General features: G+C 32.8%; 1 protein-coding gene across 3 annotated transcripts in view; it reads left to right on the top strand.

The window, feature by feature from the left end:
* Positions 1 to 2,764: 2,764 nt before the first annotated feature.
* Positions 2,765 to 23,907, top strand: part of LOC110994096 (biorientation of chromosomes in cell division protein 1-like 1) — a 42,179-nt gene continuing 21,036 nt past the window's right edge. The window contains exons 1-3 of one of the 3 annotated variants that reach the window (XM_022260593.2): positions 2,765 to 2,951; positions 16,438 to 16,508; positions 16,829 to 17,063. In XM_022260593.2, the coding sequence (XP_022116285.2) occupies positions 16,895 to 17,063 (169 nt within the window). In that variant the 5' untranslated portion in view covers positions 2,765 to 2,951; positions 16,438 to 16,508; positions 16,829 to 16,894. Of the gene's footprint in view, positions 2,991 to 12,737; positions 12,851 to 16,437; positions 16,509 to 16,828; positions 17,064 to 23,907 lie in introns of those variants that run through there. The other 2 variants (XM_022260592.2, XM_022260595.2) reach the window with 2 other exon arrangements.

Here is a 23,907-nt window from a genome sequence, read left to right as displayed (position 1 = left end):
TTATGGAATCATACCAGAGCGATAGAATTCAGAAGGTAAATGTAAATGGAGCTATATCACAGGGATCGTCTGTTACGATGGGCGTACCGCAGGGCTCCATACTTGGTCCCTTCTTATTCCTCGTCTATATAAATGACCTACCATTTCTTGTAAAGGAGCTTCACGAGATAGTACTGTTTGCTGATGACACTTCGCTTTTATTTAAAGTGAAACGACGGAATCCATCACTTGAGAATGTAAATAGTGCCATCTCCAGTGTGGTTCACTGGTTTAGTACAAATAATCTTAAGTTAAACGAGAAGAAGACAAAATGTATTAAATTTGAAACTACAAATGTAAAAAGTAGTCCTTCTCAAATAATAATTAAAGACGAGGAAATAGACTTTGTTGATAGTGCGGTGTTCTTGGGAATTACCTTAGATAGTAAACTCCAGTGGGGCCAACACATAGAAGGTCTTTCGAATAGGCTAAGTTCTGCAGCGTTCGCAGTGAAAAAGATACGCGATCTTACGGATGAGAACACAGCAAAGCTCGTTTATTTCAGCTATTTTCATAGTATCATGTCATATGGTGTTATTTTGTGGGGTAATGCCGCTGACATTAGTTCGATATTTGTAGTGCAAAAACGGGCTATAAGAGCGATCTGTGGGTTGTCCCCACGGGAGTCAGTCCGAAATAAGTTTAAGGAATTAAATATTTTAACTTTGGCAAGTCAATACATTTATGAGAATATTTTGTATGTGCGGAAAAATATAGATATCTTTAAAAAGAATAGTAGCTTCCATAATTATAGTACTCGTAATAAAGACAAAATTAGTGCACCAACCACAAGGCTGCATAAAACGAGTAATTCTTTCCAAGGCAATTGCATACGTTTTTTCAACAAAATCCCTAGTGAGATACAAATATTGTCAATAAATAAATTTAAATCGTACACTAAAGTAAAACTGCTTGCTAAGGCCTATTATAATATAAATGAATACTTAAACGATCATAGTGCTTGGATATGAATTGCTTCAGTATAAATAGGTAACGCGACAGAATCTCTCGGCTGCATTTTCAGACTATGGGGCGATCGTCGACATCTACGACTTTTTTTAAATGTAAAGTGGGAACAAACCGTGATTCATGTGGTATCAAATTATTTCAGTATAATTAGTATTATTACTATTTTCTTGTGTAGCCAAGTGCACATTTCAAGGATCGTCATGCTCACTCAAATGTCATTGCTTGTGGCGGCGTCCATGCGTCGGGTTGTCTCTCTCCCTAAAATATGGCGAGGGGGCCAATGGCTGGCCATGCGTCATACTCGTGAACGGGTGCTACTTGTGGTGACTGGTCGTACTTGAATTCGTGTTTGCGGTGATATTAGTTGTTTATACTACGTCTTTGCGTGTTGTTCTCACGAGTACGTAAGTGCGTGCTCCTATTTCACCATGCCTCCTGCTGATAGAGGACAAATCTTTGTTTTTAATTTTTTTAATTTTTAATTTTTAATTCTTTATTACTCAATATGTCATATGGAACATGGTGTAGTGGTTGCAGCTCCTTACAAGCATTGTGTAAAAAAAAAAAACTTGGCGATTAAAAAGAGTGGCGGAGAGTTTATTGCCAGTTCTTCTCTTCCGTTCTACGCCCTTGATTTGAGAACTGGCAGTAAATGTAAAATTAAATTCATTTAATATTTCTTTTTTTGACGTTCATAAGTGTACATTGTTACCTACATGAATAAATAAATTTTGAATTTGAATTGAATTTGAATTTTTGAATTTTACCTTACGACTTTTCCTCTCCAGATCTGTGATCATAATTCTTTGATGCTTTATGTTTGTAGCAAATAGGGTGTATGATGTCATCGGCGAATTGTAGGTTTAATTAATTATTGAAACAATGATATTCAAAAAAATGATACGCAAAAGTCAAGTGAATCTCTTTATATCCAAGGTGACAAGAAGATTTTACTTTTTATATACTTTTTATACATAAAGACAATTTCTTAGGAAAAAAGGACAAAGCATCGTGCCAGAAGTTATCAGTTACCAACAGAGCCACTTCTTTAATACTTTATTTATTCAAATAACGAATTCAAGGAACTGGTTTAAAGGGTTTTTAAACACTATTTCATCTGTTTTGCAGGTGTATAACGTCATTCGGTCTCTTGAGGCTAGCCTCGTAGCAGCCCGAAACTTGAGAAAGCCATATAGGTACATTTGTTGTAATAGGTATATTGTGTGATCATGGTTATACACTGTAGTTTTAGGAATCGTTTCTTTCGAGCTGATATAAACATCAGATAATAAAGCTATCATCACACTGATTTAATTTCAAGAGTCCAATTAGACTAATTTAGATTTTTTTATGACAGGAATATTAATTAGAATACAAATTCAACATTAAATAAAAATTAACTACTCAAACCATTTCTTTTCTTGCTTCTCTGTTAATCATATATATTTATTATATGTATATTATTTTTTATTTATTTATTTAGTATTTGAAGAACTCTACACAACCTCGTTTTACTTATACATAGTTACTACCATAAACAAAACACTTCACTGATTTGAGATCTAAGTTTTAAAGTAAACCTGGAAATAATTTAACTTATTTCGTGACAATATTTGAATTCCGACCTTCATAGCCAGACTTGATGCCAGATAATAGCACTGTTATAATTTGGCTGCACGACAAAAGCTGTGTTTCTTAAAAAAGGCAACATCGAGCAGTTTTCCTTGCGAACGCGGCCTCCTTCAAATTATTCGCAGTGAAGCCTTTACACGTCTTACACTCACTACCATTTTAAACTTCAGTCGACCTCGGCGCACCGAAGAGAATGGTCGCTCCCGCCATTTTAGATGTCCAACAGTGATAGTGATAAAAAAGCGCGAATCGCCGGCTCATTAGTGGCCAGGTTTTATTACCTGTGATTGATTTGGATTAGTCTGTGATAAGTGAGTGTTTTTTTTCGACTTTGAGCGGACACGATTTTTGTAAGTCTCTAGTCTTTGTTTAAATTGAATTTTCATCTGTATTTAGAGATATATACAAACTATTTAGCTCGCAAAATAGTAAAAGTAAAAGGGACATAAATCAATGTTGCATTAGATTGCTTGGTAAAAGATATTAGTGGTTTAGTTTTGTAACTGCGCTCTTTAGAACGTCAGTAATAATATTATGACTACTTAATATATGTAATGAAGTTTGTTGGCATTAAATTTATGGTTATATGGATACTGATATCACAATTCAGAATTACTCAAACGAATAGTCAAGAATAAAATTGGCTATAAATTGAATTCAAAATTTTAATATAGGAAATGCTACAACCATATAATAAAAACTGTATTAAAAATATAAGTAATAGATCGCTGGAAATGCTGACTCTATTCTGTATACTTTATGTTGATACTTGTATGTTGAATTAAATTATAAACCGCTTACAAATATGTTAAAGTTAACGAAAAGTTCGGCATGAAACTCTGTTGCGCTATTTATGCATAAAAAGTATGATTATATGTGATTATAGAAATGTGTATAAACAATTATCTATTGTTTATACACATTTTAATTATATTGTGGTACTTCCCAGTTTTTATTAAAAGCTAATAAACCAAATTCATTCATTAATTCAATAGATATAGATCTAATTTGTGCAAAGTACAACAGTTAAATGTTCGAAGCTTTAAGCGCGTTAAAATCTAATGTCCCGAATTATGTATCAAATTGTTACATGCGTTTTTTAATAGTATCGAAACACTAATAAGTTTTTATTAATAAAATATATATACATTTTTAAATATAAATTTATATCTGTCTGATTATATATATATTAATGCTAGACACACAAGCACTTACTGACCGATACTATAGATTATTTATTTGTTCATTGTACAAAAATAATAATCAAATAGTGGGGAAAGCGTCGACTAAGTTGCCTAGTAGGTTTCATTAATTGGGAAAACCTAGGGCTATTCCCAACTAGACCCTTTCGCATCAACTAGGTACTTCCCTGCCTTAACCAGTGAAGGTTCAGAATAAGATGAATTACGCGATAAAACCACTTTTAATACAATACCTACAATAAGTAACATAATGAAAATCATCTATTTCCTATTTATTAAAGACTAAAATATCATTAGCAAAAAGTCATTTCCTCCCTTTGTTGTTTTTCTTATGCTATTACGTATTAAATGATTTATCGCATATCTGTCCAAAATGTAACCTTGAGTCTGTGGGATTTTTATCAAAAGGAAACGTACAACTTGAATCAAGTTTTGTATTATTATGTAACATTTAAATAATAATTACCTTGACCCTACGCAATGAGTCAATTTGTGATGGGTAACGCGAATTAAAGGCATATTTTTTTCTGTTTTTTTTTAACGTTTTCGAATTGAAAATAATTTTAATATTACAATATAATAAATTCTCTTGTTGTGTTAAACATCTCAGGTGTGACCAGCGTCTGTATAACCTGTAGCCTCATTTATTCTTTGAAATGTTCATCCATTTTTACAAAAGACACACTGCTCTTAAAATTTTATACAGAAATAAATATAAATATTTTTTTTAATGGACTTCTTATCGAGAATAGGCACCGGAATAATTTAGGAGGGTATTAGCATACGCGGTTCATATGTGTCTTTTTAAATATATATACATATATATTAAGATGAAGCATTGTTGCTTTAATTTTATGTTACTCTGATAAATGCAAATTGACTGGTGTAAAATGTTTTGTAAATATATATCTATATTGCCGCAAACACAATTTAGTTAAATAAGTAACAGCTTATATAAATTAAACTGCATGTATAGAAGAAGATCACCATATAATATTAAAAAATTGAAAGATTTATCAATTTCCAAAATTAACAATAAGCTTATTCCGAAAAAAACGTCGTAGGTGGATATTAATGATAAAATAAATCATTAATGACGTCATAAGGAGCTGGTGATGCGGTCGTGGCCCACGCTACGCCTGCGCTGACACCTTGCCACATAAAACCTCATTCTTATGTTTTTACATTCGAGCAATTTTTTTTTAATTCTAAGGCATAAATAGAAATATAAAGTACTCAAAAAGTACTAAATTTTGTTTCTTATTAACTAAAAACTATATACTTAGTTATAAATTCATGGAGGAGAATCTCGCTGATCACCATTGCTGGAAAGCTTCTACATCTTTTAATATTATGTTGCTGCCAGGTTCTCATCGGTCTAATGCCGCGATTATTTTTGCTTTCAAACTTCACACTTGTTAAAATCAGGAACATCAGAGACTTATGAAAATGTGTTCTAGAAAGGATATACATGTGTGAAAATGACATGATAACTTTAAAAGGCGCATCGCTAACCAGATCTATGCAACTTCCTCGCAATCGAGCAGGACGCAATAAAGGTCACAAGCGTGGACTCTTTCTATTAAAGTAGTCGAATGGGTCGAGCATCCGCGAAATAATAATAGTAGCAAATAATTAACTCAGTAAGGTTTCTAAAACGACTAGGCGAAGGGACTCTTTGGAGTTGCTGAAAATGTCCACCGAGTTTTATCACAATTTTATTATAAATCCGACACACTATGCTAACAAGACTATTAATTGAAGAGCACAAATGTACAATATTCAAATTAATTTATATGTCTACTGTAGACCAAACTAACCAACACAACAATTTAGTAGTTAACAAGCGCAGAACGCAAAATTTGGCCCTTCGAGCTGAACATGTCACCTACATAGCAATAGAGCAAGTCGTGACAGAAACTGAACACTTAAACTGCAATGGGACAATGAATTTAAAAGCTTTATCCGTCTGTAAAAAGCGCTTGGCCTAGTTTCTCTATTGTGTTTTCGTAGTAAGAAATAGTTATAATATATATTTAATTTTTAATGCAAAAGACACAATGACTCACCTCATAACTTCACGTAATTTCATCAACGTCAAATTTAGTGTACAGAGCTAAAGTCATCATTTCCTAATATAACCTAGATGTATCCTAGTTTTGAAGGGTATTAACAAATTACCATGTAATTTTTGTCTTTGTTAGGAATAAACTAAAAATCTCATAGACCAATTTGAATAGTCCTATCTTAAGAGAACACACACCCACTAAAATGGGTGTCCATGATCGGCAAAGACCTTTTTGCCCTTTTTGGGCGTAAAGGTTAAAGGCCCCTGTCGTTTGTCCCGTATGCTGAAAAAATCCTTTTACCATGGGAATGTTACATGAATTCACACAAATAATTATCGAAAGTAATATCTTAATTTGTTAATGACAATTATTTTTATCTCTAAAGTATGCCGAGCCAAATCAGGCAGGTGGTATGTAGTTTATCTTTCGAAATACGGCCTTCGGTACCTTGTTACAGGTGCTTAGCTTATCTCAGATATGTCAATATGTGCAATTATAAATCTGTTTCGAAAATATTGTAGGCGTGAAGAACTAGTCAACATTTGTATTAATTGTATTTTTAATGCGCAAGGGTAAAAAAATACACAATACAAAAGAAATACTGTCATCACGTCAATACACGTAATCGCTACAGGGACCAAAGTTTTAAAATTCCCATAATTTTCAATACATATTATTATGAATAGTTCATACTAAAAAGTTTATTTTCAAAGTATTAATACAACATATAAATTTCTAGACAAAGCACGTTTTGTTAAATTTTATTATTATTTATTGCAATTTTTCAATTTTCGTTTTTATATATTACCTGAATATAAAAATTAATAAAAGTGTTTGATATGTCAAAAATGAAATTAGAATCTTATTTATTCATAAACCTAAATTCAATTAATTGTATTTATTTAACAACATTCATAACATATACAAAAAGTATCAAAAATAGCAGATAAGCGAACCTTCGCCACTATTTTATTGCCATACTATTTGTGACAAGAAAAGCATGGTCCACATGATATCTTGAAACAATTAATGATAATAATATTCATCAGGTCAGGAGAATTTTGGTAACTAATGACCACAACCCATATGCGTGTAATGCTTCGATTTTGCAACTCGTAAACAGTACATCTTGATGTCAACTACGTGCTAGTATAGTTTCTTTTGTAAAACCTCTCCTTGGCCGAAATGTCAACACGATCTCGCTCATTTAAATTAGCTTCAACTATTAATTATATTCTAACAATGGAAACTTGTGTTTTTAAAGCGAAACAAATTGCTTTGCGTCTATAATTTTTAAACAATATCGTATTATATTATAAATAATAAATTATTGGACAGTACAGTATTTCTACATCCAACCACTACAACTCAGGACACGACCAATATATAGACTACCATTATAAATATGTATATGTTCGGACGTGAGAGTTTTTGACGTAGAAGTAGTTGTTGACGTGGACTGACGATTTGCCCCACCGGCCTTACGCTGTGCTGTTTTAATCAACCTATCACTGATAATATCGGATTTAAAACATCCATTTATTGAGTAAGCTTAAATCAACTGAAGCGTTACTATGTCTATCCCTATGTTATATGATAATAAAGTATTTACTTATCAACTTACTTGTGATGTACTTAAGTATATGTAGAGCATACCTCAATCTTAATTATATAGTTATTGGTACATGTACAGATCTGAATATGGCCGTAGATTGCAAGAGCAGATCAAGATTCTTGCCTCGGCAAGTATTGCTTAACATCGCTGATCATTCGTACTGACACGCGATACGAATATGGTTTAAATCCCGTGTAACATGGTGTATCGAACCAAGAACCATATAACGCCAATTTAATCAATGAAGTCATGGGGTAAACTGCATTTAACTATTGTTTTCAATGTTTGTTTCACTTGCACAAGATTATATTGTCCTAATACGAAAATATAAATAGATTTACATATGTACCTAATGAGGAAAACTGCGCAGTTAGTCATAAATTTTACATACAGATTATGTTTTTATGAATAGCATAGAGTAGGCATTCGTATTAAAGGCTCCGTTTCACAGAATTGTACTTGTTCCTATACCTTAAACTATGTTTTGAAGACTATTTATTTTTTGTATATAACTTCAAAATCAAGAGTACCTTTAAAAGGTTCGGTCCTTTAGAAGGCTTACGTGGGACAGGTCCAGCACGCAGAGAATCAAATAATGTAATGCGCTTTTCACACCATATTTGTCGTATTGTTATTCAGGTGTTCGGAATAGTTGTTCGGATTAATATATAAATATATGTAAATAGCTTTCATCATCAGATGTTGAGGCAGAATACGAAATACCATCCGTATCACATCGACGTCCCTTGTTTGAAAACTGAATGTTTTTAAGGCAGTTTTTGACGCGTACCACCACTATGTGGAACCAGTGTCCACTGAAGTATTTCCGAACCAATTCAACTTGGGGTTCAAGAAAAGAGCGTACCAACTTCTATGGGCATTAGTGTCATAAAAAGTCGGCTAGGCAGGTGCGCCTCTGGTAATATGAGTGTGAAAAGGCCGTAAAACTAAACATCTTTTGAGCTTCCAGCCCGTTAGGCCCTGATATAGGAGATGCTAATAGAGATCTATGATATATACAATATGATCATCTAATGATTCTACATATTGAACATAAGCGTCTTGAAGTTAAATTAAAGTGTAATTGAAATTTTAGAATGCAACCCGTATAAGTGCTGTGTTCTCACAGGTGCAAATTTGCCCCGGCTATGACGTCACTCCTGCCCACTGCCTCTGCACGAAATGCAAATCGCGTCCTCTATCAATGTGTGCCGTTATAAACATAATGGAACACATAAATACTGTTATCACACGATTTGTGCGTAAATTATTGCTAATAAAATATTTTATTTAGTTTCCAAGTTATGTCGAAACCGGAGACAATTTGAGAATAAATATTATTACTTTTATCATCATATACATTAAAGGTACGGTGTTGCATTCAATTTATGATTCATACCTAAGGTCGTTATTTTTGGTTGAAAAGTCAATCTATATTCGCGTAGTATCTGTCCGAATACATGAAAGGTTTAAAAACAAAGCTCTATGTACAGCTTAGTATAACTATTAAAGTTAAACTAACTATTAGAAGTCGTATTCAGCAAGGAAACATTTAGAGAGGACAATCTGTTGAGATCAGATTCTGTAGTGTGTAGTTTCGACGAGGTCTTTCCCTGGATGAGTCCCTATGGAACCAAGAGATACTGCTCCAAATTGTCATCGCCTCTGCGCATTGTATAGTCGCATAGTCGCTTGGTTTCATATCGTTAAATAATTCAACTAGTCCAACCTTAATCCGATTACCTAAAAGTTCAGATAGTGCTATTATACATTACATTGCTTACATTGGAAAACTTTCTAGCAATATTATACGTTGGAGTGACGCCAATATGATCCTTCTGATTGCATCAATGAATAATTACTAATTGTCTTTTGATAATTAGCTTTGTATGTTAATGTATAGATTCAAAGATAGGAATACGGATTCATATGTTAGGGTTTATTAAAGTTTATGAAGGCTAATTGATGCCTTTTATTTGACATACACACGTACGCTAGAATTATTCATATATGTAAGCTACCCATGTATCTTGTAAGTTAGGTCAAACTGCACACGGTGTGCAAATTTGATTGTAATCGGTGAAATAGTTTAAGAGTCTATAGCGGCCAAACAACGTGACGCGTAATATTAACATTTTGGGTATCTGAGTGCTCCATTTTTTGCAAAAACCTCCTCCAAATGCACCGTGCCTTATACCAATATTCTGTTCCTCCCATATTAAATTATGCAGTACATTTAGGCATCAAAAGGGAGACTACTATATATACTAATATTTGAACCTACTTCCTTACTGGTAGGTTAGTTAGGGTCCTCTCTCTTGAAGAGTCGTTCATTTTAACTAAATATACTTAACAATACTCTTTATGAGTAAGCTTTTGCCTTAACATTTTAGGTCAACCGCAAAGGTCCTAGAGGTCTAAAATCCGCAGGTGACATGACATGAGACCGTGCGTGCAATGACCTTGAACCAACGGTCACGAAGAACTGACACCAAGGTCAGAGTAACATAGGCGTTGTACTGTTTACTATTAGACCAACTAAAGCCGTCTTTCTTATTTAACAATCACAAAATGAAGACTAGTGACAAGTATTATTATAAGCCTACAAAATATTTCAATATTCGTTACCTTAACGCTTTGGTGCTTAATGGATAACTTGTATAATTGTAAATCAAGCCGTTAAACAATTTAATTATGTCTTAATTAAAACTCAATTACAGCTAGTACATGCATGAACAGAGTATGAATATTCCACATACGTTGGTAATTGTATATACAGTAGCCTTGCTCTAGCATATTTATCTTTAAATGGTCGCGCGTCGTGGTTTCCTTTAATAGATATCTTGAGTGACTATTGTTAAATGTATGTAACAAAGCCTTTGTATTTTTTATTACACTTTTTGTGTGTAAACAGAAATGTGGTCTCAATTGGATTCCAAGAGCTTCAGAAAGAAAAATATTAAATGTAAAATGAGGGTAAACACGCCTAAAACCATTTTTGACTTACTTTTTTTATATAACAACAATGCGACATATATAAAATGTCTAAAATTGAAAACGTATTCGACATTTAGCGCCAAGTCCTGCCTCTACATATCCTTAAACTAGTTTTGTCTACAGAAGGTTATGAATATAAATAATAAATATTGAAAAATGTCAGTCTTACAAGACACTTAATTTCTGTTTGTTTCCTGTGTTTCCTTTGCAGTAGAGACTCTTAGCCCTGGGACTCAAGTGTGCAGGCGCTAATGAAAGATTTAAGTCGGCGCTTGGTACTTCCGGTGACCCCAGAGCGAATAATGCTTTCCTTACTCAACGAATTAGTAGCGGAGAAATGTTGCCTTTAAGTAATACTACCACAACGACTTAAACACCAGTTTTTAAAATAATTAAAAAGCTATTTGATATGTTTTAAACATAGACATGTATATTTTAATATTATTTGTTCGGTTTTATTTACTTTATTTGGTTTATATTGATTTTCAAAAATGAGTGTAAAGAGCGAAGAGATTGCATTCTATCCGTCGCCAAAAATGGATTGTCTACGTAGGGTTTGGTAATTGGGATGCAGATAGGAGATCGATCGACTGTCACGGTCTGTTTTTAATCTGAGATTGTGGATTAATTATTGGGTTCGGGCGTTATTAATATTATTGGGTAGGTTAAAAATATTGATTTTTTTTTAATTCTCTACCACATATATTGCTTTATTAATAAAAACTAAATGATTGACTGTGTTCTGTATTCATTTGGGAACATGATCATTATGTCGGTCACTGAGTCAATGGGTTTACCTGGAGGAACAAACATAACCAAGATTCTCCGCAAAACAATATTTATCATTACGGGGTCGATACTAGGGTGATTGGCAATTATTGAGACGGTGGTTATCAGTGTCTTCCTATGGCTTCATCATTTTTACGAAATGAATTTAAGAATATTTTTCGGCGACTCACTACTGACGATCTTATTGAATAATTGAATTATTAGCGCAGTAATCCTACAGTTTAAGTGACAAACTGGTTGCTATTTAGAGCAAGTGAGCGAAGCAAGGTCGCGCCTTTTACTTTTTGTTGGGAGTCAGGTGGGTAAGGAATGTTTGTTAAAAATGCGGAATTTCCCTTTTTTTTACAAAGAATTAAAATTCTATAACTTCAATATTGAGTATGTATTAATTGGTTTCCGAAGCAAAAACAACACGAATTTCTTTTAGGTATTTTATATATTTTCTTTTTTGTTTTAATGAGTAAAGTTTTCCGTAAACTCACTTCTTAAATTTTTCTTTTCGTTTATGGTGTCTTACGTAAACCATATACTATAGATTTTTTTAAACCAGCCGTCTGTGACTGACACACGCCGTCGCCGGTTTCCCTCACCATACAAGGGACAGAGACAGAGAAGTTGGTAAATAACATAAAATAAATTTGTATGTTGTTTTTATATTAATGTCAGTGTTACGAGTAATTAAAAAATAATATACAAATCTGGTATTAAATAATGAAAAAAATAGTCATTTAAGATATCTCAACCTTTAAAACCGCTTACATTGTGCTAAATCAGGTTTCGTCAATCGTGGTTCAAAATATTAGCCAATTTTCTATGATGTCTTTTTCAAGTCGGTTAAAATGTTACGTATGTAATAAGGCAATTTAATTTAAGTTTGAATAGTTATCAAGCCAAATTGCCTTTTGTATTTCTTCATTATTCTCTATATTTTATAATGAAAATTTATTTTAATAATTATTTAACACTCTTCAAAAGATAATCTGAAATAAACATTGATATTTTCTGTTTAAATTTGAAATAAGTAAACTTAATAGTATTTTATAAGAAACTAGCTAGATCAATTAACTGACATACTATTAATCATACTAGTAAAAACTACTTGAGGGTTTTTCAATAAATACTGTACAATATAAGTTGGCCACCTCTGCCTTATCAGCCAGGAAGCGTTGCAAAGGACACTGCGAACCGGTCGCCGCGTTACATAAACCCACGCTCTGATTGGCCAATTCCTTACTATATCGGCCTATTCTTATTTTAAAGGCACAAACTTAATTATTGTATATAGGTATATAAATTGTTATTTAACATATTACGTCGGGCTTAGCTTTTGTCCGCTAGTTCGTTACAGGCAAGGGAAAATCAGATTAATAATAATTATCGAAAACGGTAGTAGCAGAGTTATCACTTAAAGGCGTTTTAAGTGCGTAAAAGGGCGGCAGTGAAGTGGTTTTTTTTTTATCTTTCATCCATAAGATGTTATTTTTTTCTTATTCTTTTGTCGAAAGTTACAAAATCGTGATCAACTCCACGTCTTTCGAGTGAGTATTCTGTCTGTACGGTTCCTAAAGAGCTTGAATTTTGTTTGGAGTGCACTATTTATTTCATCTCAAGATTTTTAACCGCTATGAATTTAACATAACAGTTTATGTTTACTTCAACTATGATAGCTTCTATATAGATGTACGTTATTGGGATGCCATATTTGTATAAATTAGTCGAAACAAATTCAAGGATAATATATTCAAAAACCCATAATCACCGTGAATTCGCCATTCGTTATTGTAAATGATATTTAATTAGTTCGTTAGAAGTGACAGGATCTCCTTGACCATGGCTTGTTCAATAAAAAAACAAGTCTTTTCAAATTGTCATTAGGTTTAAATTTTCTTTATATATTATAACAAACGGCAGAAGGCTGACCTGATTTTCGCATTGCCAGAAGGCTCGGAAATACGTTACCGGCTTTTTCAGAATTGGTACTCTCTACTCTTGAAGGACACTAAGCCGAATTGGTTCCTCAGTGGGTGGTTTGCGTCAAACACGGTCTCAAAAATGATTTCGTATTCAGCTTTGACATCCAATGATGAAACTCAGCTGCAGGAAATAATTATAAAATAATTAGAACAACTCCTCTGAACACTTCATAGTAAAAGTATATGAATACGCAGACAGACCCATCTATATAACGCCAAATGCTCAAACCGCTCGGAAAGTGACTGGTCAATTTCAGCCCCTCTTCATTGAATAGGGTCCAGCGGAAGGTCGACTACTGGGGAGCTCCCTATACGAAAAATATTGTGTGTGTTTGTAAAAACTATCCTAGACTGTATGTAATTTTAATGAACATTTTAGGAGATATTATTAAATTGAAATAACTTTTTCTTTTGGCTTAGTCGATCTCAAATCATCGCAGTAATGTGGCCACAGCAAAACCCAATTTACAGAAAGGGCTCTTACTAACCTTTGCACAAGGTGATCGGTCATCTCACCTTGTAAGTCCATTTCGAGTCATCCGCCATTTTCGTTTCCGTGGGTCGAGCAATGACAACGGCATGAAATGACGTGTCCATTGAGAAATTTAACTGTAAAATGAAACAAAATCTATATAAAATATTATTATTATATTACACCTTATTTAAAAAGGGAATGAAAACCAAGCCAAGATTTGAAATACATAATATACTCCTATATGTGTATATAGACGACAAAGTAAACAACATTCTACAAAACATCAAGAAAATAAAATGGAAAAATATTTATAAAGATCCAAGAAAGAAAAGGAAAGAGCGGAAGTAAGTGGTCTCCCGAAGAGATGGAGCAGACTAGATTAAAAGACAACCTGACCATGCAACTGTATTTCTTACCACATATTTTCTTACAACAATCCGTGAATCAAGCTTTATTTATTTTACACATTTTCCCCACACAATTTTTTTTTCATAGAACAGGGGTTCTACAGGGAGGGGGGGGGAAATGGGTGTGTACATTTAATAAACAATAATATGTTTCGTTAGATAAACTGGTGTTGTTCTAATTAAAAACATAAGACTACTACTACAGGGTTATTGAAATAAAACTTAGAATCTGGTTTTCTGTAAACAGTATTAATAAATTACCTAAATAGAATTTGACAATCCAGTATAATATTAAGAGATAAATTATTATAATTATTCATTATTGTATTGTATAAAGAACCTTACCTTCCCTAGTCACACTTCCGCGTCTCCTTTAAAGGTGTCCGTTTATGCAAGTCAAGATCGGCCGTCTTTGTCCGATTTTCCTAACACAACATTTTTAACATGGTCGTAATTAAATGACAAATGATATACACAGAAGGAGTTCGAACTTTCAACCTATTATTAAATAGTATATTATATGTATTTAACAAAATGTTTATTTTTAATATGACAAGGCTTTTACGAATTAAAATGCACCGAAGTACCAGGAAAGCAGAAATGAGTAAGGTCAGCGCCTTGCTTCAACCCACAGCTGCCTACAACACATCGCTTAAGGAAACAACTATTTTAAATACTTGTGTAATGTGTGAATTTCAAAGTGTCAGCGTGACCTTCGCGATGATACAATATTATTGTATTACATAAGCATTACGCCAACACCGACAAAACCAAGAAACGTGTATGATTACTATTAGTATTTGTAGCGACACAGTGCTTGTACTGCCTTTTCGAGGACCTTCCTTGCTACATTCAACTTCGAGAAACAAGTCAGGAGTGTTTCGAAACCCAAATCCGTGTTTTCTAATAAATAGAAAATTTAATTCTAATTTTCAATTATTTGTGGAGTTACCTTGACCGGGAAACTGTGCTATAGTATCAATTAAAATATAAAAGCTTCTGAAAAAAAATAGAAAGACGAAAATTTTAAATACAAGTAGAAATAAACTAATATGAACGATCGAGCTTAAAATCTAAACTTGTAGAACCGCAGAAAATATTGTAAGCCATACCCTAAATCCTTAATAATCAAAAAAAGACAAGACACCAAGCATCGCAAAACAAGACTTCATATTAAGGTAATCTTGCGCAAAAAACTTGTCCAGATATTTATTATTGCGTGGTTGGCAATTTGGTGCTTACTAAATCAAGCTTTTACACGAATATATGAGCTTAAAGAATTAATTTTTGATCGTTACTAATTCTAAATTGGTTTGATGACATTTTAAAAAAGAATACTGAGTTATATCATAACTCCAGTGTTGCGAAACTAACTTCAAAGCTACTTCCATAATCAACCACGTTATAATAATCAATATAAGTTATTAATTTATTTTAATTCTTTTAATTTGATTCCGTGCTCATTTGAATTTACATACATATTTAGCGTCATATTTATTTTTATACTGATAGCATTTAATCTTACCGATTTGGGAAGTGGGCGATTAAGAGGAAATCTCATTGAAACCAATAAAATCCTTACTGTCCACACTATATTGTTCCAAGAATTGCTCCTTATTTTAAGTACAACACATTAGAGGAAATACTTTAAAACTGAAGACCAATTAATATAATACAAATTTCCCAAAAATCTTTCTTCCAAACCTGACCGGAATAGGCTTACGGAAAGTGTAATTTAAGTTTTCCGCCATCTTTGATTAGATAATAACTTATAAAAATAGCTTGGGTAATTCTTCAAATAACCTATATCATATATATAAAAATTCTCGTGTCGCGGTGTTTGTGGTTAAACTCCTCCGAAACGGCTTGACCGATTCTCATGAAATTTTGTGTGCATATTGGGTATGTCTGAGAATCGGACAACATCTATTTTTCGTCCCCCTAAATATTAAGGGTAGCCCCCCCGCCCCTAAATTATTTTTTTAATTTTTAGAAAAAAAAATTTTTATCAACTGTATCAACAGCATTAAAAAATACATACAACCCTAAATTTTCAACCCTCTACGATCAACCCCTATTTTTTATTATAAATGATATACATGGCAAAACGACGTTTGCCAGGTCAGCTAGTTATAATTTTAAAAATCCTCAAATACTCAGCATCAGCTTATTAAGCTAGTGTGATTATCAACATAATAATAATAATAAAAAATAAGCAATTAACTAAATATTGTATAAAATTTATTATAAAAATATCTTTATTGTTACAGGTCAAAATGCAACCTTCATAGGCAATGACGAAGCCGGCCTGCGTCATGTCGATATTTCACAATACTGTAAGGTAAGCGTAATTAAAAATATAAGCTACGAGCTGGCTAATCATTTAATTGTACTGAAATCATGTTTTATGATAAAACAAACTCTATACGAAGAATGTGATGTTAAGGATGTGGTCTATGTGTATAGATAAATTGTACTATCGGATTTCATTAAATAAAATGTTTAAGGTTCTCTTAATGAGAAGATAAATAATTTAAAGATTGAATCAGGACAGTGATTACTTTTTGACTGATCGGTATGTTGTTGGTTGGTTTATAAAATTATTAGCCAGGTCCTAGACCATAATTACAAACAGAAGATATCCTATAGTTATTTTCACAGATAACAAACTGATGCAACGAGAACAATAGACAACGAGGTACCATATACTAGGTACCTCTGTACTCAATGTCCAATGAAATTAGTCATAAGGCAGACGCCCAGCAAGGCGATGAGATAGCTACCAAAACCGAAACGAAAGCCGGTAATTCCGATTCAAAATCCGGTAATACCGAAACGAAGGAGCCTAACAAACGAACAGTGTCCTTTAACAGAGACGTTCACGTTAAGAGATTTGGTGAGTGTTGAGATGTTGGGACTGACTAAATCACCAGACTAATATGTTCTTGTCAGAATGATGTTAATGATATATTATCTATATTAATACTCGATTATTGAAGCTTTTAAATCTGGTAATAAAGAACGCTTTAACCATTTAAAATGAAAATTAAATGTTCTGCCTTAACCCAGAGAAGAAGTTGCTTTCCTTTAAAAACAACTCTTCGAACCAGTAACTACTATAGGTAACTAAGATTGTAATATCAATAATACTTTTTAACGATTTCTTAGTAACAAGTAGTTTTAAAGTTTATAAAGGCATTAAATAAAAAGATTTACATAATTTAACTTACAGGAAGCGTCGTTTTTCTGACAAGACCCGGTGTCTACTAAAAGGACTAAACTATCACTGTTCATTGACTACTTACAAGTTAAACCAAGTCTATCCTCAACTGTAGATCGTTTTTGCATGTCTCTTACTCTCTCTTTGTGCCCTTGAAAACTTCTTCAAGTTACTCGCGTAGGTAGCTCAGCTTTTAAGAGTTAAGAAGAAGGTGTAAGATAATTGTTAAAGCCTTTGTTGCGTTTGTAGAAGAATAAGGAAGATCTTTGGACATTTTACAAATACAATGTGACAAAATACCAACTCAAATGCATACAATACATACATATTATGTAAAATAATTATAAATTTATAATAATACATAGCTTCAATCCGTTGAAAAAGTGTTTTCTTTAAATGTGTAAAAGTTGTGTTTATAAAAGACAATAGTAACTACTCTTATTACCTGCTATTATTGTTGCTTTTTACAGATAAACTTTTTAGCGTTAGTAAATTGATAGTTATGAGTACGTTATTTTTGTAATAAATGGGCTAACTAAATTTAGCCTTAGCCCAGCCAATTCGTTTTATGATGTATTTATGGAGAATATAAACTTGCTTTGGCTCAAGCGTCTGTGCAAAGTCGGTGCTTCCGTTTTGTTTTAAAAACACTCGTTTGAGTTATCCATGCAAAAATTAATTATTGCCGTTATATAATATATTCAATCTTACCTATTACTCGAGCTAAAGGTACTGTTATGACAGCTCTATATACAGATCGATCTCATTGATGAATTAGAATATACGAGGCTACCGTGGGAATTTATCGGGGTCAGATTAATCACGTTCAGCGGCAAAAACATCGATTGCAAAATGGAGGAAGTCCTGTTACGGTTATTGGTGTATTGTATCATATTTAAAATTTCTATTGCGTAATTATTAAAGATAATTTCATTATAATACATAGTAATTGACCGAGTACTAATTAAGTTTTAATATTTTCATGTCTATTACGTAAATGAGTTACAAAGAAGAAATACAAAGATACTCAACAAGTCAAGGTCGTTATGCCATAACATCAATTTGTTTCACTCTACTCATGCCTTTATTTATGACACGAGCGTTCAATCTCTAGTTCGTTAAAGCCTGATTGTCATAAAACCATTATTAATAATGCTTGATTTATTTATTGATAAAATTGATTAAAGCTTTAAAAGGAATAAGGGGTATTACAGACATCAGAAGTTTAAAGCAAACATACTTTGTACTTCCTCGTTATAGTTGGGAAGTCCACGATGCTGAGTTGGAATTTACTCGAGCATCATAGAGACCTATTGGGTTGCGAAGCTTAGATAATAATAAGAAAAAATGATAAATAATGTATACCTTTCCCTGGGTGCGGGGAGCGGCCAGAGATTTTCAAGAATGTAAAAAAACTATGCTATGGACATACTCGAGCGCGTCAGATATTAATAGCATCCATGTTCTATGTAGTTCTAATAATGTATGTATGTTTAACCAAAAAAACCATTTTCATAACCATTCGTCATCATGATCACCTGCAAACTTGCACGCATCCTTATTCCGGATAATCAAGGAAAAGGGTTGTAATTTGCCTTTTTTCCCTTAGCGGTACAATGCCAGATTGATTACCGATTTGCATGCAAGGATGGAGCCGCCTTCAAAATTGTTTTTTTTTATAGACAGAAGATACGTTGATGTATTGGCGTGCTCCAAAGCATCACGCAGCTGCATGTATTAAACTTTATTTAATATTTTTCTAAGTTTTTAAGTTATTAATCTTACCCGATATGATATAAATGTTTTCTTATATTAAGGAGTTACAAAAGGAACCATGAACATTTTACAGCCATACCTTGAATGATGAACACTGAACCACCTGGAGCTGTAGAGTTCGTTGGCTAACAGAAAAACTCTATTTCTTTAGGGATTAGATTTGATTATTGACTAGCCTTCAAGAGCAATACAATGATCTTAACGGTCATACAATTTTTGTTACCGTTTTCATAGAATGATGTCTTTAGCGTTTACTACCTACGTTATGACAACTACCAATTTGTTTATATATATAATTTTATGAGGTAAAATGAGTAATAAAAATTCCTTTTGAGTGAATGTTGTAGCCTGCGCCAGCGATTGGCAAATGAGATTTTTTCATGGTTTATCGAGAGACGTGTTGCAATGCAAAATCTCGACAGTAGCCGATGAAGGGAAAGAGTCAAGCGTGTGCTTGGAATACATCGTTAAGAATATTTTTGTTTTATCTATGTGACCCGAGGCAATTAATTATACCACAATCTGGGCAGAAGTTAAAATTATATGTAATGTATAAATTAATATGTTTTAGTCTATATGTATATTTGTATATACGTTTTAATATATTTTAGTGTTAAGTAGACACTCTTTATTACAAAAATTAAACTAATTTGTACCTATATAGTGTATAAAACTTGTGAGTTAGTCAATGTGTCAAGAGACCCCTAAAAGGCTGTACAAAACCGGATCTGTGTTGCGAATGTTTATTTCGTTGAGATTGAATTAGATGAGGTTAAAGCCAAATATGGTATGTTTTTTAAGCATGGCGCTTTCGCGTTCACTAGCTTTGCCATGCGCTGTTCGCGTTTATAATGTAATGTATTTGAATAAATAAATAATAGTAAAGCCTGTTTTTTTCCAAATTTACAAATGTTAAAAAAACAGTTTATATTTGTTATAGATATTTCTTGTTATCTTAATAAAATTTTGCTTCCTGCTATCGCTACTATATCTTCTATACACTTTTTCCACGGCTTTTTCTTTGTCACCTTAAACATTACCATATAGTTATCTTGAAAGTCTAACTTTTATCTGTGCATCTTACTATTTACCCATCCATTTCCACTTTGTTTTAGGGCATCGTGTAAGGGATCTATTACATTTATTTTATATAGAATACTTGTAACATTAGAATCCAAACTTGCTGCCAACGTCGTTATTCAAAAAATAAGTGCATTTACTTAATTAATTTTTAATTACATACTCTTGTAGAACAGTAGGTTGTATGTAAAATGCAATTGAATAACCATGTCACAAATAATCTAAATTACTGATTTAAAATGAGTTGGGTACAATCGAAAGCAAAGTGTATCTTTCTCCTATACTTCTTTGAATAAGTTGTTTATTCATCAGAAAACAAAAGACATTTACAGAAGTAATAAACAAAATCAGTGGCGCTACTACCTTTTTAGATCTTGGCCTCAGATTTCTGAAAATGATCTAAAAATGATTTAAAAATGATCATTTTTAAATCTAATACGCAAGTAGGTGATCAACCTCCAGTGCCTGACACACGTCGTCGACTTTTTTGGTCTAAGACATGTCGGTTTCCTTACGATGTTTTCGTTCACCGTTCGAGCAAATGTTAAATATGCACATAGAAAGGCATCCCGGGCTGTGCATTGGTGCACAGCCCGGGATCGAACCTACGACCTCAGGGATGAGAGTCACAAGCTGAATTCACTAGGCTAACACTGCTCTGTAATTTAAGACTAGTCTTACTTCTGTAAGCCTAGTCTAAAATTACCTGAACGTTTTTTGTTAATTGAAAATGTGTCATAAAATAAATAATTCAAACCCCACAAACATAAGATATGCCTATTAATTACTACAAGTCTTTAAATAAAGTAAAAAGAAAACAGTAAAAAGCAGTAAAATGGCAATATAGGATTGTTACTAACACAGATTGTCTAAATGTTGTTATTGTCTTCGCAAGCAGTAAGCATGTAAGCAGTAATAAAAGTTATTTACTACCAAAAAGCACTCGATAAGTGTCCAGCACGAATATTACATAATATTGGAACTCACAATTTACAACATCTTAGTAAATACGTTTAGCAATAGCTCCAGGCAGTCTGATACCGGTAGTTGAGAAATGTGTGTTAAGTAGGTACTACTATAATAGAAGAGAAAGAAATCAAATTACGCGAGTTAAGAGTGTAATATATAAACGTATTGTGATTTATTTTGCTTTCCACAAGCGCCTATTATTACATCGTGACTATGGGTATAAAATAATAATGCTTTGCTAAGTTTCAATGCCATAATTGTTAGGAAACTTTTAAAGAGTTTGAACTATAAATTCACAGAACAGATCTGCTGTATGTTAATTAAAAAAACCGTGTGTTGACTTGGTTTTCAATTCAATTCAAAATCATTTATTTATGTAGGTAACTTAATGTACACTTATGAACGTAAAAAAAAAGAAATAGAAAAAAAGAAGAAAGAAACATTCTATCAATTTTATATTCAATAAGTTAGTCGCATGAGTCGCGTTTTCAATCACCATAATTCAAAAACATTTATAACGAAAACACGGCATATGTTTGCATAAATTTGAGATGAATCATTTCACAACGATAGGCGTTAATTTACTTTTAATACAACAATAAAACCCAGCTATCGGTGCTCGATTCGTTGCTTCAAAAATTGGTCCAAGAGCGTTACCCTGCGGCGGTCCATTAGTTTTTACGCGTGGGGGCGGGTGATTTCAATCTGACGCTTCTCAGACATACCTAAAAAGGTTTTCGATGACGATACAGGCCGAACACACCAATAAAGGATTGGCATTGACCTGTTCGAGTCATTCTTTTATGGTCAGCCCTGACGAAAGCTCGGGTGCATTCAATTTGTAGCACATTTTATTGAATATTTAACGAGATTCTCAACTATGACTTCATCATCTACAATGATAGTTTTCCTGCTAACCAAACATTTTCCACCACATCCTATTATAAGTATTATAAGTATCATTTCGCAATTTTTATTTTAAAATACTTCATTCTAAATATTTGGTTTATGTAAACAAATTAATAAGTCATCTCTAACTTTACCTACATGTCTGATTGCTGTAGTTTATTTACATAAAAATGAAACCGGAACTAAATAATGTTAAATTAAATCAAATATATTTAGAACGTGTGCAAACAAAAACATGAAAACCTAATGTAATCTCCAAATAATTGAACTAGATGTTCTCCGTTAGCTAAACATTGACTCTAGTCTCCATCTATTTATCATTAATTTTACATTTGTAGGCTGTAGCTCAGTCTAATGTATCGATGACATAAGCACACAGAATAATTTTGGATCTAAGTAGATCACCGGAATTTATGCGGCCAGAAGATTTAATGATGTTACTTAAGCAAAAGATTTTATAGTATATATATATATATATATATATTAAAGCGCAATTTATTCACGGACGTACTTACGTGTAACAACAATAAATCGGACACATTTCTGAGACTTTTGAATTAATCATTTTTAGACATTATGCTGATGTGAGCCTAAACTAATAATAAAAGCGTTAGTTATATTTTTTTATGGCACACAAGGCTTGTTGTTTTTATTCGTCTTTTCAGGAGTCTACAAGCCGAGCTATTTGAGATTAGCTGGTGTAGACTCTGTTTACACTTCTAATACAATATTATTTAACTAAAAAACGAACACAGTATCTTTGGGTTAGTAATACACTATTGCGATAGCTTTTAATGAATTAGAAGAATGGTTTACCCGTGTCTTTGCTAGTCTATAGAAAACCTAATGTAACAATGAAATTAGTCAAGAGATACCTGCTGTATATGCTACTATCAAAAGCCCTAATCTCTAAACTTTAAATAACATACCGTATTAGTATAACTGCAAACTAAAATACTAATAGTCGAAAATTGGCGGCACCCAGTTCTATCCTACGTCGTGCTAAATGTAACCTCGCGTAAAATTATTAAAAGGCATTATGAATTAAAGAATTATCTATATTTGGCAAACTCCTAATATCACTAAAAACAGCTTACCAATGCTAACCACAATTCAATCAAATCGAAGGTCCTTGTTTTGCATACCGTTACACTCATAAAGATAAGAATGATGTACAAAAACTGCGTAGGCGTCTTTAGTCTAGGAGATTTCTACTAAACAGCTCGGCTTATCTCAATAGACCATGTAGTAGACTTTCCTGGATCTGTCTGTGTCTTTAGTTTTTTATTGATAATAAAGTTATTCCAGTAAAATTGAAGAAGAAAGAAAAACAAAATGAAGTTAACAAAACTATTGTGTATTATATTACTAAACGATAATCGAAGTTAAAAAATGGCTGCCAACGCACTTACTCGTTTTCCCCCATATCCTAAAGTACTACAAATTACCGCATCGAGAAACTTATATTGAGCATTAGATATTACAGAACATGTAGCAATAATAACGAAATATTACATGCCCACTTCGTCATGCAGACTCTTAGGCTATAAGTAGCGCCGCTGAAGGGCACTCGCATACATTTCAATCAACTTGCTCGCATCTTAATTGAAATATTCTCTTTAAGATTCCAGAGAATTTACTACGCTATTTTTAACTTTAAGATTAAAACTTAAAAGCTACAATGCACGTAGCTAATTACTAAAATGTATTCATAGCCGATTTTAAAATAATGTCCTCAAGGTTATTAAATTGTTTATCACGAGTTTTAAGCAATTTGATATTTACA

This window comes from Pieris rapae, chromosome 20, assembly GCF_905147795.1.
Source record: "Pieris rapae chromosome 20, ilPieRapa1.1, whole genome shotgun sequence".
NCBI classification, from domain to species: Eukaryota; Metazoa; Arthropoda; class Insecta; order Lepidoptera; family Pieridae; genus Pieris; species Pieris rapae.
Note: the sequence above shows the minus strand (reverse complement) of the source record. Positions and strands in the feature narration are given on the sequence as shown.